Source organism: Harpegnathos saltator, unplaced genomic scaffold (assembly GCF_003227715.2).
Source record: "Harpegnathos saltator strain DR-91 unplaced genomic scaffold, Hsal_v8.6 scaffold643, whole genome shotgun sequence".
Classification (NCBI taxonomy): Eukaryota; Metazoa; Arthropoda; class Insecta; order Hymenoptera; family Formicidae; genus Harpegnathos; species Harpegnathos saltator.
Genome location: NW_020230475.1, coordinates 338,572 through 359,811, shown reverse-complemented (window position 1 = coordinate 359,811; position 21,240 = coordinate 338,572). Strand labels below are relative to the sequence as shown.

Genomic DNA, 21,240 nt, shown 5'->3' with positions numbered 1-21,240 from the left:
GAGGATGAAAAACGCGCAATCAGTTTTGTCGAGGTATTAACGAACTGAATCAACGAGCGATTTTGGCGTTGTACATACATGTAAACAAGGCTTCTACGAACATAGCCCACTATCGATACGACAAATGGTGCGATATATATCATCGGTAACAAAAAGATTCCGGATCTTTTGGGACATATCGTGTATGTTTAACAACATGCATGTGCATGTTGTTTCTTTTTTCAAAATCAATTGCACTAGAATTGTGTAACATATCAAATCTATCATAACAAAACTAATAAACGTTTCGAAAATATTATTTGTTAAATTCATTACATGCTAGTACTAATTTTATTATAAGAACAATAGCAATGATCTGACTATTTTCTGATTTTTATTTTTTTGTAGACGTTCAATGCTCGATATTAATTGTCCCTGAACCACCGCTGGTAAGTCGCATTGAGGGTAGCCGAATGGGACATAGTGCTGTTTTTGAATGTCCAATCGGATACAAATTAGAGGGTGCTTCTGGTATAACATGCCAGTACAATGGTACAAAACAGTATTTGTTTCTACGATGAAGCGATTAGACACTTAATGAAAAAATATTATTTATATATTTTTTAAGGTAAGTGGTCAGCAGATGTGCCACGTTGCGAGGAGATCGAATGTCCGCTGATAAATATTCCTGATAATGTATTGCTTATCGAACATAACAATACCTTCGGTGGAAAAGCTGTTTTTACTTGCATGTGGGGACACAAACTCTCAGGGTCGCAGAGTATAAGATGTGAGAGTGATGGCAGATGGAATGGATCTATGCCGACTTGTCTGGGTGAGTTATATTGTTCTTCAATTACACAAATATACATTACTAGAAGGGAATGCTCTCTTTTGTGATCCTGCAAAATAATATAATATTATAAATAACTATGTACAATATTTGCAGAAATTACTTGTCCTGTGCCGGAAACACCACGAAGCGGACGTATCGTTGAGCAAACTCGATATCCCAACAAAAAGCAGTATCGTAACCGAATATATAAAGTCGGCGCATTAATGAGATTTGCCTGTTTGCCAGGTCATCAATTGATAGGAGAAGCGTCTATTATATGTACCGAAAATGGCACTTGGTCTCATCGCCCGCCAGTATGTAAGTGCCGTTACGATTGAGATTTACAATACCTGTTTTGTAATTTTGCAAAGGGTAAAGATATAAACATTAATCAAATTATTAATTTTTAATGTCATCCGAAATTTTATTAGACGTGTTAATAATGAAATACAGGGTGTTTCAAAAAGAATGTCCCGATTTGAAAATTGTATATCTCTGCAACCACGAATTATAAATGAATACAACTTGTACCACGTGAACGGCCCAGAGTTTGATATGACTACCGCTAAATGTGAATGAACTTGCGTGGGCTTCACTGAAAGCCTCTTGAATTCGTTATACATTCTCCTCTGAGGTATGTCCATGACTCTTTCCCTTACATAAACGCCCTGTTTCTTGAAATTGTCGATACGAACGACTAATATTTTTGTCCAATGATGGATTAATTCTGTAACGTCGTCTAAACCGTACGCTGAACCGTAATCATGGACTCAGTCTTGCTAAATTTGAAAACACAAAACGTCTTCTATTGATTGGACGCCATCTTCCAACTAAGCATAGCGGCTGTTTGGGTGCCAATGGTAGCATTTAGCAGTAGTCATATCAAACTCTGGGCTAAGGCTGTTCACATAGTACAAGTCACATTCATTTATAATTCGTGGTTGCAGAGATATACAATTTTCAAATCGGGACATTCTTTTTTAAAGACCCTGTATATCAATGATAATAATCAAGTTATAAACTGATTAATTGAACAAAATTCTAGGTAAGGTAAGATGCCCTTATCCAGGCGATCCTCCTCATGGCCGAATTGCTCCTCTCAAGTTTTGGTATAAACCAGGAGATAACATTCAAGTAAGTATATTTAAGGCCCCTGGACCCTCGTCGCGGCTATATTAGAATTGTGACGTCAGAAAGGGGAATTCTTGCATGCCATTTCAAAGTAAAAAGATATCCTTCCAAAACAACATTCGAAATGGTTTCAGGACACTTGTAAAAAGTTCCGAGTTCTCCCCTTTTGTTTGAACAGTTAATACAGAGCCGTAAAATGGGCCGTGAAAAGAGGTGGAAAAACACGTGCTCGAACAGTTGATCAAACGAGTAGAAATTATACTCCCATACATCGTATTTAACAAAAAACTGAGAACTCGAAATTTCTTATAAGTTTCTTGAATATGTCACAAAAGTTCACTAGAGCGAATAATTAAAAAATGGCACGCAAGAATAAATTGTGCTGTCAGCATGTCACTTTTCCACATTTTTTAGTTCAGCGTTCTGCAGCGAGAAGCACTGTATGTAACATGTCGATATTCTTGGGTTCTTTTTTGTGCTCTATCCACGGGTAAGATGAATTAGATAAAGATAAACAACGAATCTCTGTCTGTCTCTGTCTCACTACTGGCCAGCTGACAATGGCATCAGCAGGCACAAGCTACCGGCGATATTATCTCTAATAATCTCTCTCCTGTTCCTTATTCGAGTGTTGTATTATGGCTCTCGCAGTCAGCGTGATGCGTGACACGTGATCTATAATATCAGGCGTAGTAAAAAGAAATCCATTATTTTTCCAATAGATGGCTTTAGTTATCGGTATCTCGCGTTGTATAAGTCCGATCGGGTTCCACTAGATGGCGTTAGAAGATGAGATTTCGTACTAAAAAAACTTTTCTGACAGTTTTGTGATTAATTGACTCAGTTTTGTTTGAGCGCGCGTCAAAGATGGACACTAGCAAAGAGAAAATACGCTATATTTTACAGTTTTTCTTCGATAAAGGCGAAAACGCAAGCCAGGCGGCTGAAAATGTGAATAGTGTTTATGGTCCTGATACTGTAACAGCCAATCACGCGCAATTTTGGTTTCGTCGATTCCGTTCCGGTAATTTCGATGTCAAAGATGCACCACGCACTGGAAGGCCAATTGTCGAAAATATCGATAAAATCATGGACATTGTCGAGTCCGACCGTCATGTAAGCACTGTTTCGATTGCCCAAAAGCTAAAGATTGCACAAAAAACCGTTTGGAACCATTTGAATAAGGCTGGATACAAAAAGAAACTCGATGTATGGGTGCCACACGAGTTAACGAAAAAAAACCTCATGGACCGAATTTCCATCTGCGAATCGCTGCTGAATCGCAACAAAATCGACCCATTTCTGAAGCGGTTGGTCACTGGTGATGAAAAGTGGATTACTTACGACAACTAACGTCAAGCGAAAACGGTCGTGGTCGAATCGCGGTGAGCCGGCGGAAACGGTGGCCAAGCCAGGATTGACGGCCAGGAAGGTTTTTCTGTGTGTTTGGTGGGATTGGCAGGGAATTATCTACTATGAGCTGCTCCCCTACGGGAAGCAACTTAACTCGGAACTGTACTGTCAACAATTGGATCGTCTGAAGGAAGCAATCGCCCAGAAGCGGCCAGCTTTGGCTAATAGGAGAGGAATTGTATTCCATCAGGACAACGCCAGGCCACACACATCGATAGTGACTCGCCAGAAGCTCCGGGAGCTTGGTTGGGAGGTTCTTATGCATCCACCTTATAGTCCGGATCTGGCACCAAGTGATTACCATCTGTTCCTGTCCATGGCGAACAATTTTGCTGGTGGAAAATTCGCTTCAAGAGAGGCTTGTGAAAATCGACTGTCTCAATTTTTTGCCAATAGGGACGAGGGCTTCTATGAGAGAGACATAATGAAATTACCTTCAAAATGGCAACAAGTTATCGAACAAAACGGCGCATATTTGACCTAAATCGGATCATTCTAACTATGGTAATTAAAGCCTTCAATTTCATGCAAAAATAATGGATTTCTTTTTACTACACCTGATATGTGCGTACAGAAAATGAAAAGATATTAATATTTTCAGCAATTTGCGTAGCATAGGACTAACAATGCGATTTTAAGTTTGTGCACGCGTTTTCTGCTTCCTCAGACGCACACAGAGATTTTCAGTCTAACCGTGTGACAACGTACTTACACAGATGCACAGATTATTTTGTGTGTGTGGAAGCGGAGAAAAACGCTTGTATGCGCGAGCTTGAAATCGTATTTGTCCCAAGTACACATGTGAATACACATGCACAAACTCCCGCGCCCATAACCACACCCATGAACCCGCACGCACGCACGCACGCACGCACGCACGCACGCACGCACGTACGCACGCACGCACGCACGCACGCACGCACGCACGCACACGCACACGCACACGCACACGTACTTCTACCTACTTGGAAACACGCGTGAAGTTTTATTTTACTCGCCGTGGGTTCTTATCACAAAATCTCAATAGAAATGTTTACATAATCATAATTCTGCGAAAAAAAATCATAGAGACCTTAACGACTCCGCGTTGTTTTCGTTTTGGAAAGCCCTTTCAAACGAGCCCTCACTCAGCCCCACATGTCATTTCCTGACTTCCCTCTCCTCCCGCCCCCCTGTAATGTGGTGGTGGTGTTTTTATGGTTAAATGATAGACTTTGTAATCCCATTGTATCTCTATAAATTTCAATCCAATAACTTAAACCATTCAGAAGTTATTTAGGTGGTCCGGAACTTTTGGCGGGCACTGTATACGTTACGTATAACATGTTGGTTATACAAGGTGAGATAAAAAGATGGAAACTCTTAAAAATCTCGACAGATATAAGTTTTATAGAAAAGTATTTCAGACAGAAGTTATAAGGCTCAAACCAATGTATTTACTGATTTACTGATCTTATCAGTTTGAATGGTGTTGCCAAAGTCAAGTCAAGATCAACGTACTTTTTTTTATAGAAACTCCCATTTTTTATTATATCGTCTTTTTCTACTAATTAATTTGAATAACTTTTGTCTGAAATTTTTTTTTATTTGCTTAATATTTTTTGAGATATTCATGGCAAACGGTAACTTTTTTAATATTTAACTTACGATACCAACTCGCCAACTATTTGTCGGAAGAAAAAATGCTATTAAACTTTTTTACTCTATTTGGTTTCAAGAATATATTGTTATAATTGCACCTTAACTTTTGTTAATTTGATGATTTCGAAATTTTCAAAAGTCAATAAGTTAACAAAAGTTAGGCAACTATTGTAACAATATGTTTTTGAGACCAAATAGAGCAAAAAAGTCTAGTACCATTTTTTCTTTTGGCAAATAGTTAGCAAGATATCGTAAGTTAAGTATTGAGAAAGTCATCAAGTTTTCCTTAAATATCTCAAGACATTAGGTAAATAAAAAAATGTTTCATACAAAAATTGTCCAAATTAATTGGTAGAAAAAGATGATATAATAAAAAATGAGGGTTTCTGTTTAAAAAACTAAGTTGACCTTGACCTGACCTTGGCAACGCTATTCAAGATCAAATTGATAAGATCAGTAAATACATCGTTTTGTTGAGCTTTACAATTTTTGTCTGAAACAGTTTCCTGTAAAACTTATATCTTTCGAGATTCTTAAGGGTTTTTATCTTTTTTTCTCACCTTGTATACAGAGTGTCACAGACCAGCTGTACCATCTGATTTTTTTGTAAACACGACGTTTTAGGGAAAAAATGTTTCAGACAAAAGTTATATGGTTTTAAAGGGCACACAAGACAGTGATATCAATTTGTTTACAAATGGCGCCACTTTCGAGATATTCATTGATCATTTTACTTTTCTTAAACGGAAACCCCAATTTTTTATTATATCATCTTTTTCTACCAATTAATTTTAACAACTTTTGTCTGAAACATTTTTTTACTTGCCTAATATTTTTTAAGATATTTAAGAAAAATTTGGTAACTTTTTCAGCATTTAACTTACGATATCTTGCTAACTATTTTATAGAAAAAATAGTAATAGACTTTTTTACTGTAGTCTCAACAATAGCGCTCTAACTTTTGTTAACTTATCAATCATTGGAAATTTCAAAATTAACAAATTAAAAAAGTCAGGGCTATTATATCCATATATTCTTAACATCAAATAGAGTAAAAAAGTCTAATACCACTTTTTCTTCTGACAAATAGTTAGCGAGGTATCATAAGTTAAATGTTGAAAAAGTTACGAAGTTTTCTTTAAATATCTAAAAAAATATTAGACAAATAAAAAAATGTTTCAAACAAAAGCTGTCAATTAATTGGTAGAAAAAGATAATATAATAAAAAGTAAGGGTTTCCATTAAAGAAAATTGATGATCAGTCAATATCTCGAAAGTGGCGCCATCTATAAATAAAATGCAATCGCTGTTTTATGTCCCCCAACCAAACAACTTTTGTCTGAAACATTTTTCTCTAAAGTGCCGCGCTTACAAAAAAATCGGTTGATCGGGTGGTCTGTGACACCTTGTATATAGGGTATTCCAGAACTATCGGATTTCCTATCAGGGGATGAATGGGGGTGCAATTTGGAACCGAAAGTTCCTTTACCACTTTTAGATCAGAACATCAGTTTGAGTTATTAAATAATAAATCTGACCAATCAGATTATTCGGCGGACGGGCACACGGTGGAGTAGGATTCAAGTTTTTATTTTAATCTATCAAAATGAAAATTTTCAAATTCAAAAAGGAGGAAAGAGAAGGATGGGCGCGGAGGGGAGAGGAGAGAGCAGAAGGAGGGGAGAGAGAGAAGGGACGACGTAAGTGTAAGATCTATTGAGACACAGAAAGCGAAAAACAGTTTTCCATTTATTGTATAGATCTTACACTTCATCCTTCTCTTTCCCTCTCTTTGAATTTGAAAATTTTGAGTTTGATAGATAGCGATTGATAGATTAAAATGAAAACTTGGATCCTACTATATGCCCGCTCGCCGAATAATCTGGTCAGATTCATTAGTTAATAACTCATAAACTAAAGTTCTGATCCAAAAGTGGTAGAGGAACTTTCGCTTCCAAATTACACCCCCTAAGAAGAAACCCGATTTCTGGTTTCTGGTCAATTCTGGTACACCTTGTATATACGGGGTGTCTCATAATAAATATTGCAGAGCTCGTGGAGACATAGAGACGATTAAGACAAACATAAAGGTCCCATACCGTTTTGCGAGTTTCACAATAATTATCAAGTTATTAATAACAGAAATCTGAGGCACGCGCCGACATACATGATTGGAGAAGCGTTGCAGCCACTCGGACCACAGTGCAGCCCAATGGATCCAGCAACTGTTGCTAACGCGGCGAGACGTAGGAACGGCGAGATAAAATCAAAAGGCACGGTAGTGCTTCGCGCCAAGTTCAAGCGCAACGAAGTAGTGCCTGAACGGCGCGAGGCACACCGTGCCTATATTACGCGAAACTGCGAGTTCAAACGAGATGAGATATTCATATCTCAGTAATGGCTGAACCGGAGAGAGAGAGGGGGGAGGGAGGGAGGAAGGGATTAGTGAGAGAGAAAGAGAGAGAGAGAGAGAGAGAGAGAGAGAGAGAGAGAGAGAGAGAGAGAGAAAGAGAGAGAGAGAGGAGTGAAAGAGAGTGAGGAATATCACTTCTTTTGTACAGTAGAATAGTGTTGTAGAGTTTTATGATAGTTATAAGTTTTACTTGTAAAAATTTATGTACACATATATACCTTAAAAAAATAATTTGAGTTTGATATTTCTAAACATAACACAATATATGTTGCGCTTGTACTTGACATCTTTTTTTTACCTTTTTGTTTAAACAGGTAGGTTTTATATAAGTTTTACTTGTAAAAACCTATGTCATCTATTATCTTTAGACATTCCCTCTCTCACTCTCCCCCCTCACCCTCCCATCTCTCTCCTTTCTCTCTTTCTCTCTCCCTCCCTCCCCCTCCCTCTCTCTCTACCTCTCTCTCTCTCTCACTCCTCTCTCTATCATTCCTCTCTCTCTTATAAGTAACGGTGCGTTATCCTTCTTCACTGCGCGCCAGCAATAATCGTTGGATCGACTGGGCCGCGCTATAGCCCGAGCGGCTTCGATATTCTTTCAATACCATCTGAGCGTATGCTTATTCATTAGATTTCTGTAATTAATAACTCGATAGTTATTGCAAATATCGCAATACGATATAAGATTTTTATATTTGTCTTAATGTGCTCTATATCTCCACAAATTCCTTGTACTAAATTATAAGATACCCTGTATAACAGAAATATGAGTATACTACGTCATATAATTGTTATATAATTATATAATTATTGAAGTATTATATGGCAGTGATATATATATCGATTGCTAAATTCTTATACAATCAAATTTTTTTTAGCAACTATAGGTATGTAATTATATGCAGCATGCTATCAGTAAAATATCAATTTATAAAAATATTTTTCCAAATTAAATGCTATAATTATTTTATATCAAAAGTGATATTATAAACGTAATAATATATGTAATAATGAAAAATTCTATGCAATTTCTAAATTAATTAACAATTATATTTATCCATTTATCCAATTAAATTAACAATAATTTATCCATTTTCATTATTACAAATTCTAATAAAAATTATCATTACCATGATTTTAATTACAATTAATTAAAAAGTTCCATTATAAGAATGTATACCATAATATAATTTTTGCTATACCATGGTCGTTATTTTTATATACATCAATATATCATATTTTATATACGAGGAACGAAAGCCATCTAACAGTCGACACACCTACACATATAAAAAACTAAATAATATGGATGTAATGCAAACATTATATTTGTTATATAATGTGTTCCATTTAAGTTATAGTGATAACATTTAGCAAGAAAGGTAGTTTAAAAAATACTTTGCATTGCGCTGCCAACAATTTTACAACTATTGTGATTTTCTGCTAAACGACATTACTCAGTAAGCAATCTGTTAGCAATCTGCTATCAGATTGGTGACAGATTCAATTGAGATCTATAGATCAATAGATATTTATAGATATCTGTATCTATATTCAAATCACGTTCTACCGTCAGAGTCTGCTGACAGAATCTGATACCAGACTAACAGCAGAAAGCAAACAGAATCTAATTCCTGCAAGCAGATCATGTTCAGTTTCTATCGTCAATTTATCATATTCTATCATCAAATCTTGTTATATTTCTGTTAGCAAACCTTTGACAGAGTCTGCAGTAGACAATATAATTTGCTTTTACAAGTTTTGCTATCTGGGTAGCAATTTACGCTTTTTAACATGTTTACTAAGCAATTGTTATTTTTTCCAGCATATTTTTCATATGCTAGATCGCTTAGAAAATATATCGGAAAAGTGCAAACTGTTAAATATCATAAAGCAGAAAATCTTACAACAATTGCAAAGATGCAGGTAGCACAATGTAAAACGCTTTTTAAACTGCTTTCTTTGTTGAACGTAACTATTACTGTTATGCTGTTATAATCAGTAAATAACATAGGATTATAAGAGAAAGAGCAAGGGAAAAAGAGAAAAGAGAGTCTCAAAAGTTATATTTTATTTATAAAAATGGATTATGTAACTTTAACATTAATAACGTATATCGGCTATTATATTAATCGGCGTATTATTTCTATTTTATATACATAGATAAATTTGTATTTACTTGTATATAATTATGTCTCAAACGCAATTCCGAATTGCTCAAACCTGATTATAAAATTTGCATGAGTAGGTAACATGTTCACCTGGTTATGTGACTCCTTTGGAACCAGTGAAGAAACCATCGTGTCGGGAAAATGGTATTTGGAGTGCACCGCCGCCACCCTGCCGGTCTTACAAAGAAGTGTGAGCGTGTGGACGGATTGCTGGGAATGCTGCCTACAAGTTCTGTAATGATATTATGTCATCGTGTGATTTAATTTTAGCTGGAAGGACGTATACGATACGGGTATCAGTGCATGAATATTAAGAACATCGAAACTCGCGCATTTATATTGGACTTTATTTCGCATGATAGGCATAACGTTAATGATCTTACCAAATGATGAATATAGTTACGGTTACGACTTACTGAACTGACAAATAATCACGAGTAGATCAATTAAAGGAAGACATTTTACGTTAAACGTAGGTCATAAAACTATTAGTATTTTGTTCATAATACTTCCAAAAATACAACAATTTTAACAATAATAAATTCCTTTTTAACAACGTACATTTACTTAATATTTTCCCGCGATCCTTTCTACTTGTCCAATATTGAAACGAAATACCGTTCTTTCTTGCTACAGGGTAGATACAAAATAAGTATTTTAACATCATTATTGACTGACATGGTTACGACTCTCGTTGCTATAATAACTAGAATGCGATGTGCATTTAATCAATTGATAGTGAATAATAGTGATAATTCCCTCGTGTACATGATGTGATGTGACGTTCAATATTCAATATTGTAATCTACAAAAGGTTAAAAAACGCTGGAAAAATGGGTCGAGCGAAAGCTTATAAAGTGACACAGGTGGAAACATATATCACGCGTGACAGAATAACTCGATATCGTGATATTTTGAAGTTACATGGTTAAGTATAATTAGATATTACTGATCTTTTGCATAGTTTGTTTAGACTCACCTAATAGTATAAAGAAAATGTCTTGAAATAAAATCTATCTTGAAATATCTTTCGATTGTACGAATTATTTGTATATATATAGCGCGCGATAAGAAGCTGCAACTGTCGCAAGCTATGAAATTGAAGTTGACAGTGTTAAGGAAGCTGGTGTCCTTGCAGATGAATGTTAGGAACCATCGTAAGATCATCAAGCATTTATCTGAAGGTGATAAATCACAATTACTGAGAGATCGCAGGGAATTTTATTTGGCATTTAATCAACTGCAACTATCCGTAAGAATAAGATTGTCGATTGGCAGAGTTACAAATATATTCTGTTACAATTGATAAATCAGCACGACGAAAAGAAAATATGATAATTTAGGAGTAAAATGCAATGTATGAATTTCATCGTACTGATTGTTTTGTAGGAAATTTATGAGGTTATATATCAACATAATGATATGAAACGTCGATTCTTGGACAAGCTATATTATGAGAAAAAGAAGAAACTGAAACATGCTATCGAATTACAGGTAGAATTTTTTATGTTATATGATATACAATCATATATAATTTATCTACAAGATGGACATACTTTATTAATATGTTATATTAGTATATCGTATAATATTGTTCGCGCGCTTTGTATATCCCATTTATGATATTACGATTTACATCCGCTTCCCAATAAACACAATATTACATGCAACATATCTGTTAGTTGTAATTCTCTACTCAACAACATAACTGTTATATAACGAATGTGTTATATAATAGTTATATTGTTGAATAGGAAATTACAACTAACAGGTATGTTACATGTTACATTGAATTTGCTGGGTTATTTCATGTTAATTTAAGTTATATAGTAAGATTTGTACTTTCATTTTATCTACAAGCTGAAATGCAGCGATTTTTCAAATGAATGCAAAGAAGAAAACTGTGATCGACCACATTGCGAACAACAACAATTGGTAGCAGAGTTGCAACGATCCATATCGAAATATAACGCGGCGAAAGCGATATACTCCATATATTTATCAATGTTGAATAACTTAAAAAAGGTAATTTTTAAAATGGTTTTTTTTAATATTAATTTTAAAAAAGTAATTTTAAAATTTTCGAATAGTCTTCTGAGATGTAATACGTATTGATTTTTCGTATATTGATGTATAACATGTATATGTGAGCTAACAAATATTAGCTGAAATCATTGTTATATTATAATTTCGTTAATTATAATTTCTTATTCAAATAATATTATAGCTATATAACAAATATAACAAGTAATATCCCCAAATAACCAAACCTGCAAAAGCAGATTTTGCATAGTATCTGCTACAGTTTACTAGCAGAAATACAACAGAATCTGATAGCAGTGTATGGTGACAGATTGACGTTAGAGAAACTAATCAGGCAGGATCATTCCAATATATTTAAATAGAACATACTGCAAATAAAGCTCAATTTTTGCCACTCTGTTATCATATTTTGTTAGCAAATTGTGTCAGCAAAATATAAATTAAATACGAACATAGATATCTATGGATTTGTCGATAGATTCTGATGGAATTTATCATTAATCTGTCGATAGATTCTGATGGAATTTATCATTAATCTGTCGATAGATTGCTAACAGATTGCTTACAAAGATAGTACTAAAATGTAATATATAATGTAAATATAATAGTTGTAATATAATAGTTATATATACAAGGTGTCCCAGAACAATTTTTAGAGAACTCGTGGAGACATAGATCGGATTAAGACAAACATTAAAATGGTGCGGCAAGATGGCGTGATAAAATACGAATAACGTTGTCCTTCTCCTCGCCGCGCATCGGCAACAGTTACTGCATCGACTCGACCGCGTTATGTCCCGAGAGGCTGCAATGCTTCTCCAATCATTCATGTCGGCGCGCGCCCACTCCTCAGATTTTTGGCATTAATAACTTGATAATTATCGTGAATGATTCATTTGGGTGCGCGCTCATTCGTCAGATTTCTTTCATTGATAATTCGATATCTATTATAAATATCGCAAAACGGTATGGCATTTTTATGTTTGTAACCCGCTCTATGTCTCCACGAGCTCTGTAAAACTTGTTCTGGGGCATCCTATATATACAGAGTGTTTGAGAAATTTTTGACCAACTAATTTGTGCAAGTAGAACAGGTGAAATTGAACGATTTTTTTTTTTATGCCCTTTCAAACGATATACTACAATAAGAAGTTTCGTTTGAAATTTGTAAGTTGAGACCCTTCTACGGCATCCCCTTGGGAGGATAATCTCCCTAACTTCCTTAACACGTTCATTGTCAGACTGAAAATTTGAATTTCGTGTGGTGGCCAAAGTTATTTTTTCTTTTATTTATTTTTAGTCGTTTTTTTGCACGATTGAACTGGCATTGAACTGAGTCTTTTCGAGGGTCCTGGTTTGTCACTCATAATAAAAAACAATCGCATAAACGGCCGTTTGGTGAGAGCCCGCAACACGCAATATCGCGTGACCGACAATGAACGTGTTAAGACGGTAGCTTTTCGAAATGATCAAACATATATTTCGCAGCTTTTTATAATTTTGAGCCGTTTCCGCAATATAGGAGGTGGGAATAGATCTTATAGAAACCCTGTATGTGTATACAGGGTGTTTGATAGCTGATCATGCGGACGAAAGTTGGAGATAGATTGGGAGTAGTCGAGAAGAAAAGTCATGTACCATAATGTCAAATTATGGTACCATAGGGTCAACGTAAATAACAAGAGGCGAACGCGCGCGACGAGGAGCGAGTGAGCGCGAACGACGAGGAGCGAGCGAGCGCAAGCGACAAGAGGCGAGCGAGCGCGACGAAGAGCGAGCGAACGCGAACGACGAGGAGTGAGCAATCGCCTCTTGTCGCTTATGTTGCCCCTCGCCGCGCGCGCTTGCCTACCGACACTCAGTGACTCCGCCTGTATCAAATGTCTACGTGCTTACTGCGGCCGCCCTCCGCTCTCTACGCGCTCGTTGGCTCACATGTTTTAATTAATAACTCGGTAACTATCGCCAATTTGACATTATGGTACATGACTTTTCTTCTCGGTTACACCCAATCTATCTCCAACTTTCGTCTGCATGATCAGCTATCAAACACCCTGTATATATACTAGTATATACAGGGTGTCCGGAATGTGATCATTAATATTTTCTGTACTGGTAGAACTCGTTAAAACAATTAAAAAAGTCCTGTGCCATTTTACAATTTTTCAATATTTATTCCGTAATTAATTAAAATGTGTAAACGAATGAGCGCACGAGAAAGCGACAGGACGGGTTCTGTGCATAAGAAGATGGCTTACCTTGCACAGCGAGAGGCAACCGTAAACGACAAGAGGCGTGCGCGCGAAGAGGAGCGAGCGAGCGCGAACGACGAGCGAGCGAGCGCAAGCGACGAGCGAGCGAGCGCAAGCGACAAGAGGCGGCCGCCCAGCGCTCTCTACGCGCTCATTGTCTCACATGTTTCAATTAATAACTCGATAACTATTGCTAATTTGACATTATGGCACATGACTTTTCTTCTCGGCTACACCCAATCTACCAGTACACAAAATATTAATGATCATATTCCGGACACCCTGTATGTGTGTATGTGCGTGCGCACGTGGTGTGTATATTCGATATTTACTAGATGAAATTTTTGTAGGATGCAATGTTCTTTGATACTTTGTTGAGCATGTTGGAAGAAGACCAGTTTTCACAGTGTAAAGCTATGTTGACGGTAACAGTGATAGGTCAATTAGCAACGGAGAATTTAGACGACATCAGACAAAAATATAAAAAAATGACTAACGTCATTTTACGTAATATGAGGTTCAGAGAACAAACATTAAATAGTGTACGTTGTCAAGTGCAAGACTTGTGGGCTTATGCGCTATCTTTAGTGCGCGTTGAGGCAAGTGTCTATTCTTAAATAACTTACAATAACTTACAAAGACATTTTCTTGTTGTTTCTAATGGTCATAATCCACAGAGTGATACTGCATTCGTAAAAAAAGATACCGATGAATCGTCCACCAATGAAATACTGGAAAAACAATTAGTACATTTAGAAAACATCTGCGATCAAGTGAAAGAAATCCTCCTCGTACGTTCTTATCACGATTTGTTATCGAGGTATTCAGTTTTTAATCTACAACTTAACTCTTTACTCTTATGAATATGGTCAAGCATATTAAATCCAGTTTTAAACATAGCATTCATATTTAGTTTATGAGAAGTTAAAATATTTTTTAACTTTTCTTCAGAAGTTATATATTTTCTAAAACATTTTTGTAATACATTCAATACTTGTAATATATTCAATTTCTTTCTGTGATTAGATTTGAAAATCAATTCAAGCAAAAGACGGATCTACTAACGAAATTAAGCACTAATATAAAAAATCGCGATTCTTTGTTGAGTAAAACGAATCATGCTATACAAATTCTTGAGGGCCTCAAGCATTCTAAAACCATAGCTGAACAGTATGTACATATACGTGCCCACAATTATTAGATATTATTAATATCAAGTATGTAATAAAATAGAGCTATTAAGCTAATTAGTATTCAGCAAACACAATAATATAACATACATTATCATTAATAGTATATACAAGGTATTTTCGAACTGATGATACAAAGAGAAAAAGAGTGATTCTACATGAAAAAATAAATTGAAAATATAGAATAACGTTTTTTTTTATACAAAATCTAGTTTTCGAGAACAACTTTTAATATATGTTAGCTCATTATATATTATTTTTTCATGCATATGTGTTTACAAACATTGTCAACACTGAAATTTCTTTTATATCAGTCTTACTAGCTTATCTATTTATAAGTATTGAACAATTGAAAGGAAACATAAATTTAGCTTTTCAACGTTTAAAGACACAAAATACGTTGGCAAATATTCATACAAAATAAAGAGCACAATTATGTATACGGTAAAATGAACGACACTTCTAATAATTTTTGACCCAGATAGCCAAACCTGTGCGAGCAGATTTCGAGCAAAGTCTGCTATCATAATTTGATGGCAAATAGGCAACAAATTTAACGCAAAATCTGTTATATCAAATTATGCCATCGATCTGCGGTCAAATATGCGCCAGATCCTACTGTTGGATATTTGACGGCAGATTTGTAGCAAAAACCGCGCAAGACTTGCAGTAATTTGATGGCAGATTGGCGGCAAAAACCGAGCAAACTCTGCGCGTAGTTTGGCGATAAGACCTGCGCGGTTTCTGCCGACAATCTGCTCGCATGTCGACCTGTCACGCAAGTCCTATCGGCAAAACACGAGCCTAATGAAGACACAGATGGCTATGGTTTTGATGTGGGGATCTGATCGAAATTGACGTCAATCTGCGCACATTCTGCTAGCATTTTGCTTACTGGGAGTGCTTCTTGTATGAAGAGGCATCTTTATGTACTTATACTACTATTTTAATTTCCGAATTCAGTCTCTATGCGCACAATATGGCAAAATTTGTCTATCTGGGATGTAACACGCATACCTGACAAATATCCAAAGTTGTTTTTCTTAAAAACGGAACTTTCAAAAAATATTCTATACTTTCAACTTATTTCTTTTTTAATGTAAAATTATCCCTTTCTCTTATATACTACTAGTTCAGATATACCAGTATATAGGTTGAGTCAGCAGAAAAAGGAATATTTTGAGAAATGATAGTATAAATGATTGTAAGAAAAAATTTATACGTGCACGGTTATTCTTAGTAATTTCGGCGATACAGCTGTTTAAATTTTATAGAAATATATACAATAATAATAAAGAGGGGCATCCGCCCCCCTCCCTCTCCTCCACCTCGATATTAGAGCAGGACCCGGCCCCGACCGGGCTACCCTGCTCCCCTAGATCTTCCGCGTTTACTGATCGGGGGGGGGGGGGGCGGAGCCCTCCCCTCGGCGGCCGCCATCGAGCCTATCTGGCGTTTCCGCGCCCGCCTCTGGCGTCTCCCCGACGGAATCTACGTTCCTCTCGTTGGGAGGACGGCCCCTTCGTCGACGCCCCTATGCGCCGGTTGCCACCGCCCCCGACTTTGCGCGCCGTCACCCAACAAGCCACCCTTGTGACTTACCAATAATATTTTTCTGTAAGGTAAAGGATATAACATTTTTAATGCGCATACGATTACATTGGAGTTTTGTCATATACAGTAAAGATCCTGACCGAACATTTTAATACCATTTTGCATTTATATTATATAACTGCAATTTTATACGAGTCGAAAATTACATTAATATGTAACAACATACAGGGTGGTTGATTATAAGTTGCCAACCCGAAATGTGAAGGTAGATTGGGTTAAGATAAACATAAAAGTCCCATACCGTTTTGCGAGATTCGCAATAATTATCGAGTTATTAATGACAGAAATCTGAGGAATGGGAGCGCGCCGACATAGATAATTGGAGAAGCGTTGCAGCTGCTTAGGCCGCAGCGCGGCCCAGTTGATTCAGAAACTGTTGCCGGTTCGCGGCGAAAGGACAGACAATGAGCTGCTATTCGTTGTTTTATCTCGCCGGACCTACGTCTCACCGCACGCCGCCAACAGTTGCTGGGTCGAGTGGGCCGCGCTGTGGCCTGAGTAGCTGCAACGCTTATCCAATCATCTATGTCAGCGCGCTCCCATTCCTCAGATTTCTGTCATTAATAACTCGATAATTATTGCGAATCTCGCAAAACAGTATGGGACTTTTATGTTTATCTTAACCCAATCTATCTTCACATTTTGGGTTGGCAGCTAATTACTGGACACCGTGTATATGTAGTATCATAATTAGCATGCATAAACCAGACATCGGCATAATATGATTTATTAAAAAAAAAAATTAATAAAAAATAATATTAATTGATTTGACTAGAGAAAATAATCGTAAAACAATCACTAAGAAATAAAATAAACAATTATGAACTACCATATGCATTAAAATTTCTATTATATAAAGTTTTTGATGAATGTAATTTTAAATGACCGGAATCTATTTCAAATTTAATGCAATTAATGTTTTTAGGCTGGAAACTAGACCGAGCAATAATAATAATAGTTAATAATAATTGCTAATCGATTCCTTTTTTAACTTTTAACATCTGTGACAATAGAAAAAATACGTTCGGCTTCAGCATTTGAATGGGAAAATGGAAGAACTGAATGAACTGATAATTCTAAAGGGAACATTTTTTCACCATTAAAATTTTTAAATTGTAATATTTTATTCTACATATCACTAAGTTCTAAAGATGTTAGTTCAACTTTTTCTATATTGTTATAAAGAAAGGGTAGATTTCTCCACTCAAAAGCTAATTTTATTATATCTATATGTGTTATACGCATTGCAAGTAAACTCAAATTTTTAATTCTAGTTCTACCCTCATGATATAAAGCAATTTGTGGCTGTAAAAACAGGAATTGTTCAAATATTTCTTCTTTATATTGCAAACGTTTTAACATTTCACGAAGTGCAGTTATATAAAAAGCTAAACAATTTTCTCTAACTTTATGCGCGCATTCGAAAGATAATGTTCTTAAAAAAAGTTCGCAGTCTGACCCTACATGTACTGGGTGTTTCAGACCACCCGGGTCACCCGATTCTTTCGTAAACGCGATATTTTAAACAAAAATGTTTCAAACAAAAGTTGTAGGGCTTTAAAGGATCTATTTACTGACGCTATGAATTTGACCTTGGGATGATCTTGAAAAGCCCAATGAAGATCAACATAAAAATCTTAAATAGCAACCTCAATTTTTTATTACACCGTCTTTTTCCATCAATTAATTTGAACAACTTTTGTCTGCAAAATTTTATTTGTTTAATATTTTTTTAATATTTAAGGAAATTTAATATTGTTGTGTCCGAGCCACAAAGTTTGTGGCAGCGTCCGTTGTCCGTGAGCCTTAGGTATTTGATGCTGATTTTGACAACTGAACGAAGATTGTCAGGACGACGGAAAATCGATAAGAAGAAAACAACAATAGCTGACTGACAGCTGACTGAGATGCCACGAACTGCTAACTCTACTTTTGAATGAGCTATAGTGCATTCGAAAAGGGAGGTCGAGAGTATAAACCGTGTCAGAGCTTTTGGGTGTATGGGCTTTAGTTTCGGAGAAAATTTATTGTAAAATGATGTATTTTTCAGCTGTACGGTAAGTACAATGGATAGCCATAATTTTGCATGAAGCGCGCTAGCTGTGCAGGTTAGGCGTGCGGCTACTATTTTGCGTCCGTGCGAGCAGAGTTCAATTCCCCGTAGTGACAATTTTTTTTTGTTTTTTTTAGAATCAATGATTGTTTATGAATTAATTGTAAATTTATTTATTTATTATTCGTTATAGTAAGAGAACGTATACATAATGAAAAATATCAATAAATTTTGTGTTTTTATTGTACTGTGTCTTTATTCATTATAAAATTCCGACATCACTGTACAATGTTGCGGGTGATAATTTATATAAAAACATTCGAAGCATAAATGGATCGCACACCATGAACATTTTATAAACGAAAACTGCGTATTGCAGATACATTTTTTCTTATGTACATCCGGTGGAAAACACAATTGATTAACATTATAATTAACATTATAATAAATATGTCACGTTTATCTGCTAATTTTGACGCGTACCAAGCGAATTCAATCATTTTTACATATCGCGGAGCACATAATAAATAATGAGTTAATGATTGAATTCGAATTGCATCATATAACGGACTTTTTAAGAAGTTTCTAGTATTTGTCTGTGGCACATGCGCACAGGCAACAACCGTTAGGACCGTGACCCTAAAGTCCGTTGGATTTCCCTCACTGTTCTCACGTGTGTCGATCAGTAAGCAAGTCTGCGAGCATCCTTTGTGTTAAATTGATTTTATATAATAAAAATGGAAGGGTCAAGTATGGTTTTGTTTTTGAAAGAACATATCCAAGCATTGGCAAAGTGTGATATTACAAAAGAAGATTTAACTGACAGCATTGCATATTTTAAAGGTAATAAATAATTAAATAATTTAATAATCAAATAACAATAATTAAATAATTTGTGTGTATATTTTTATAAACACTCACATTTGTGAACATATGCAGAAATATACAAAGATATTTCCTTTTTTGTAGATGTGCTAATAAAATTTGATTTGATTTATGCTGAAGTACCTAAAAAATTTACGCATTCGGCTAAAGAGGTTGCTGGAAAATTATTCGAAAGCTTCGTTTCAATGTTAGGAAAATATATGATGGTAGAAGATGTGGAATATTTTTCACCAAACGAAAAAGAAGTAGAGAATATTCAAGAAGAGGAACTGCAAGAATCCACATCATCAACATCGGAGGAAGAATATGTGCCACCTGAGAAAGTTTCATATCAGGATAGAGTGCCTTTTGATACAAAATTAAAGATTGTTATGACCGCAAACGAGCATCCAACGTGGAGTTTTCATGGTCTACAAAAGCGATTTAAACAACATTTACGCCACAAAACTGATATTGCACGATTTAGAAAAGATGTAATAAATGGTGGCACTTATGCAGAAAAACTGGATAATGTAAAAAAATGTGTCTATGATCGATTTTCTGAAGCACGTGACCATAAACAATTAGTAACAAGGCGACAATTACAGCAGTGGGCTATGGCTACTGCAATGCAATTTCGAGATGCAGACAACGAAACAGAAGGAAACGTTTTTCAATTTACAGCATCGGCATCGGTAACGAATTTTATTAAAAATTATGGCATTTCTAATCGTCGCGTCGTTCGCTATGTATCCAAAAGAGAAATGAAATCGCCAGAAGAAGTTTCCAAATCTGCAATACAATTTCAAAACTTGATACAATCAATTTCTACGGATTACGATTCTGATTATATTATCAATACAGATCAAACAGGTTGTGAGTATCGAGCTAATGTTTCAAGAACGTACACACATAAGGGTGAAAAAACAGTAGAACTTTTTATAGGCGACTTAAATAAGATAACTCATTCGCATACTGCTCAATATTCCATGACAAAATCCGGAATATTATTAAATAAAGTTTTTGTATGTTTACAAGAACCTGGAGACACATTTGGAGTCCGTGTCAAAGCAGAAGTTGACGAACTTGTAAAATTATGTAAAAATGTTATTGTCGTTTGTTCAAAGTCGGGTAAACTGACCTCTCAATTGTATAAAGAATATTTAAAAACAGTTGTAAAACCGTATGTTGGAAACAATTCCTTCTTGATGATTGTCGACTCTTGGCGAGGTCAAAAAAATATTCATATGTACAATGAAATTTTTGTAAATGATGAAAACAAACCAACATGCAATTTGCAAATAATATCGCCAAAATGTACTCCAATCTGCCAACCTTGAGACGTTTATTTTTATAGGCAAGTGAAAATTATTATAAAACGTATTCAAAATTGTCCGGATATTATGGTTAGCGAAGAAAAGAAAGAATTAAATTCGCGATATGATGCAATTCGAATTCAATCATTAACTCATTATTTATTATGTGCTTCGTGATATGTAAAAATAATTGAATTCGCTTGGTACGCGTCAAAATTAGCAGATAAACGTGACATATTTTATAATGTTAATCAATTGTGTTTTCCTCCGGATGTACATAAGAAAAAATGTATCTGCAATACGCAGTTTTCGTTTATAAAATGTT

The 21,240-nt window shown here is 35.6% G+C and overlaps 2 protein-coding genes across 3 annotated transcripts in view; both read left to right on the top strand.

Moving 5' to 3' along the window:
- The first annotated feature begins 361 nt into the window (after positions 1 to 361).
- hig (locomotion-related protein hikaru genki) lies at positions 362 to 10,109 on the top strand. The gene is made up of 5 exons (XM_011137079.3): positions 362 to 531; positions 608 to 814; positions 929 to 1,132; positions 1,860 to 1,948; positions 9,661 to 10,109. The coding sequence occupies exons 1-5, from the start codon at positions 453 to 455 to the stop codon at positions 9,775 to 9,777; spliced, it is 696 nt and encodes a 231-aa protein (XP_011135381.2). The 5' UTR covers positions 362 to 452; the 3' UTR covers positions 9,778 to 10,109.
- The window catches only part of LOC109503623 (uncharacterized), a 24,809-nt gene continuing 13,584 nt past the window's right edge, over positions 10,016 to 21,240 (top strand). The window contains exons 1-8 of one of the 2 annotated variants that reach the window (XM_019840265.2): positions 10,016 to 10,055; positions 10,220 to 10,510; positions 10,645 to 10,835; positions 10,973 to 11,077; positions 11,444 to 11,608; positions 14,229 to 14,477; positions 14,556 to 14,698; positions 14,905 to 15,048. In XM_019840265.2, the coding sequence (XP_019695824.1) occupies positions 10,417 to 10,510; positions 10,645 to 10,835; positions 10,973 to 11,077; positions 11,444 to 11,608; positions 14,229 to 14,477; positions 14,556 to 14,698; positions 14,905 to 15,048 (1,091 nt within the window). In that variant the 5' untranslated portion in view covers positions 10,016 to 10,055; positions 10,220 to 10,416. Of the gene's footprint in view, positions 10,056 to 10,158; positions 10,511 to 10,644; positions 10,836 to 10,972; positions 11,078 to 11,443; positions 11,609 to 14,228; positions 14,478 to 14,555; positions 14,699 to 14,904; positions 15,049 to 21,240 lie in introns of those variants that run through there. The other variant, XR_002162664.2, reaches the window with a different exon arrangement.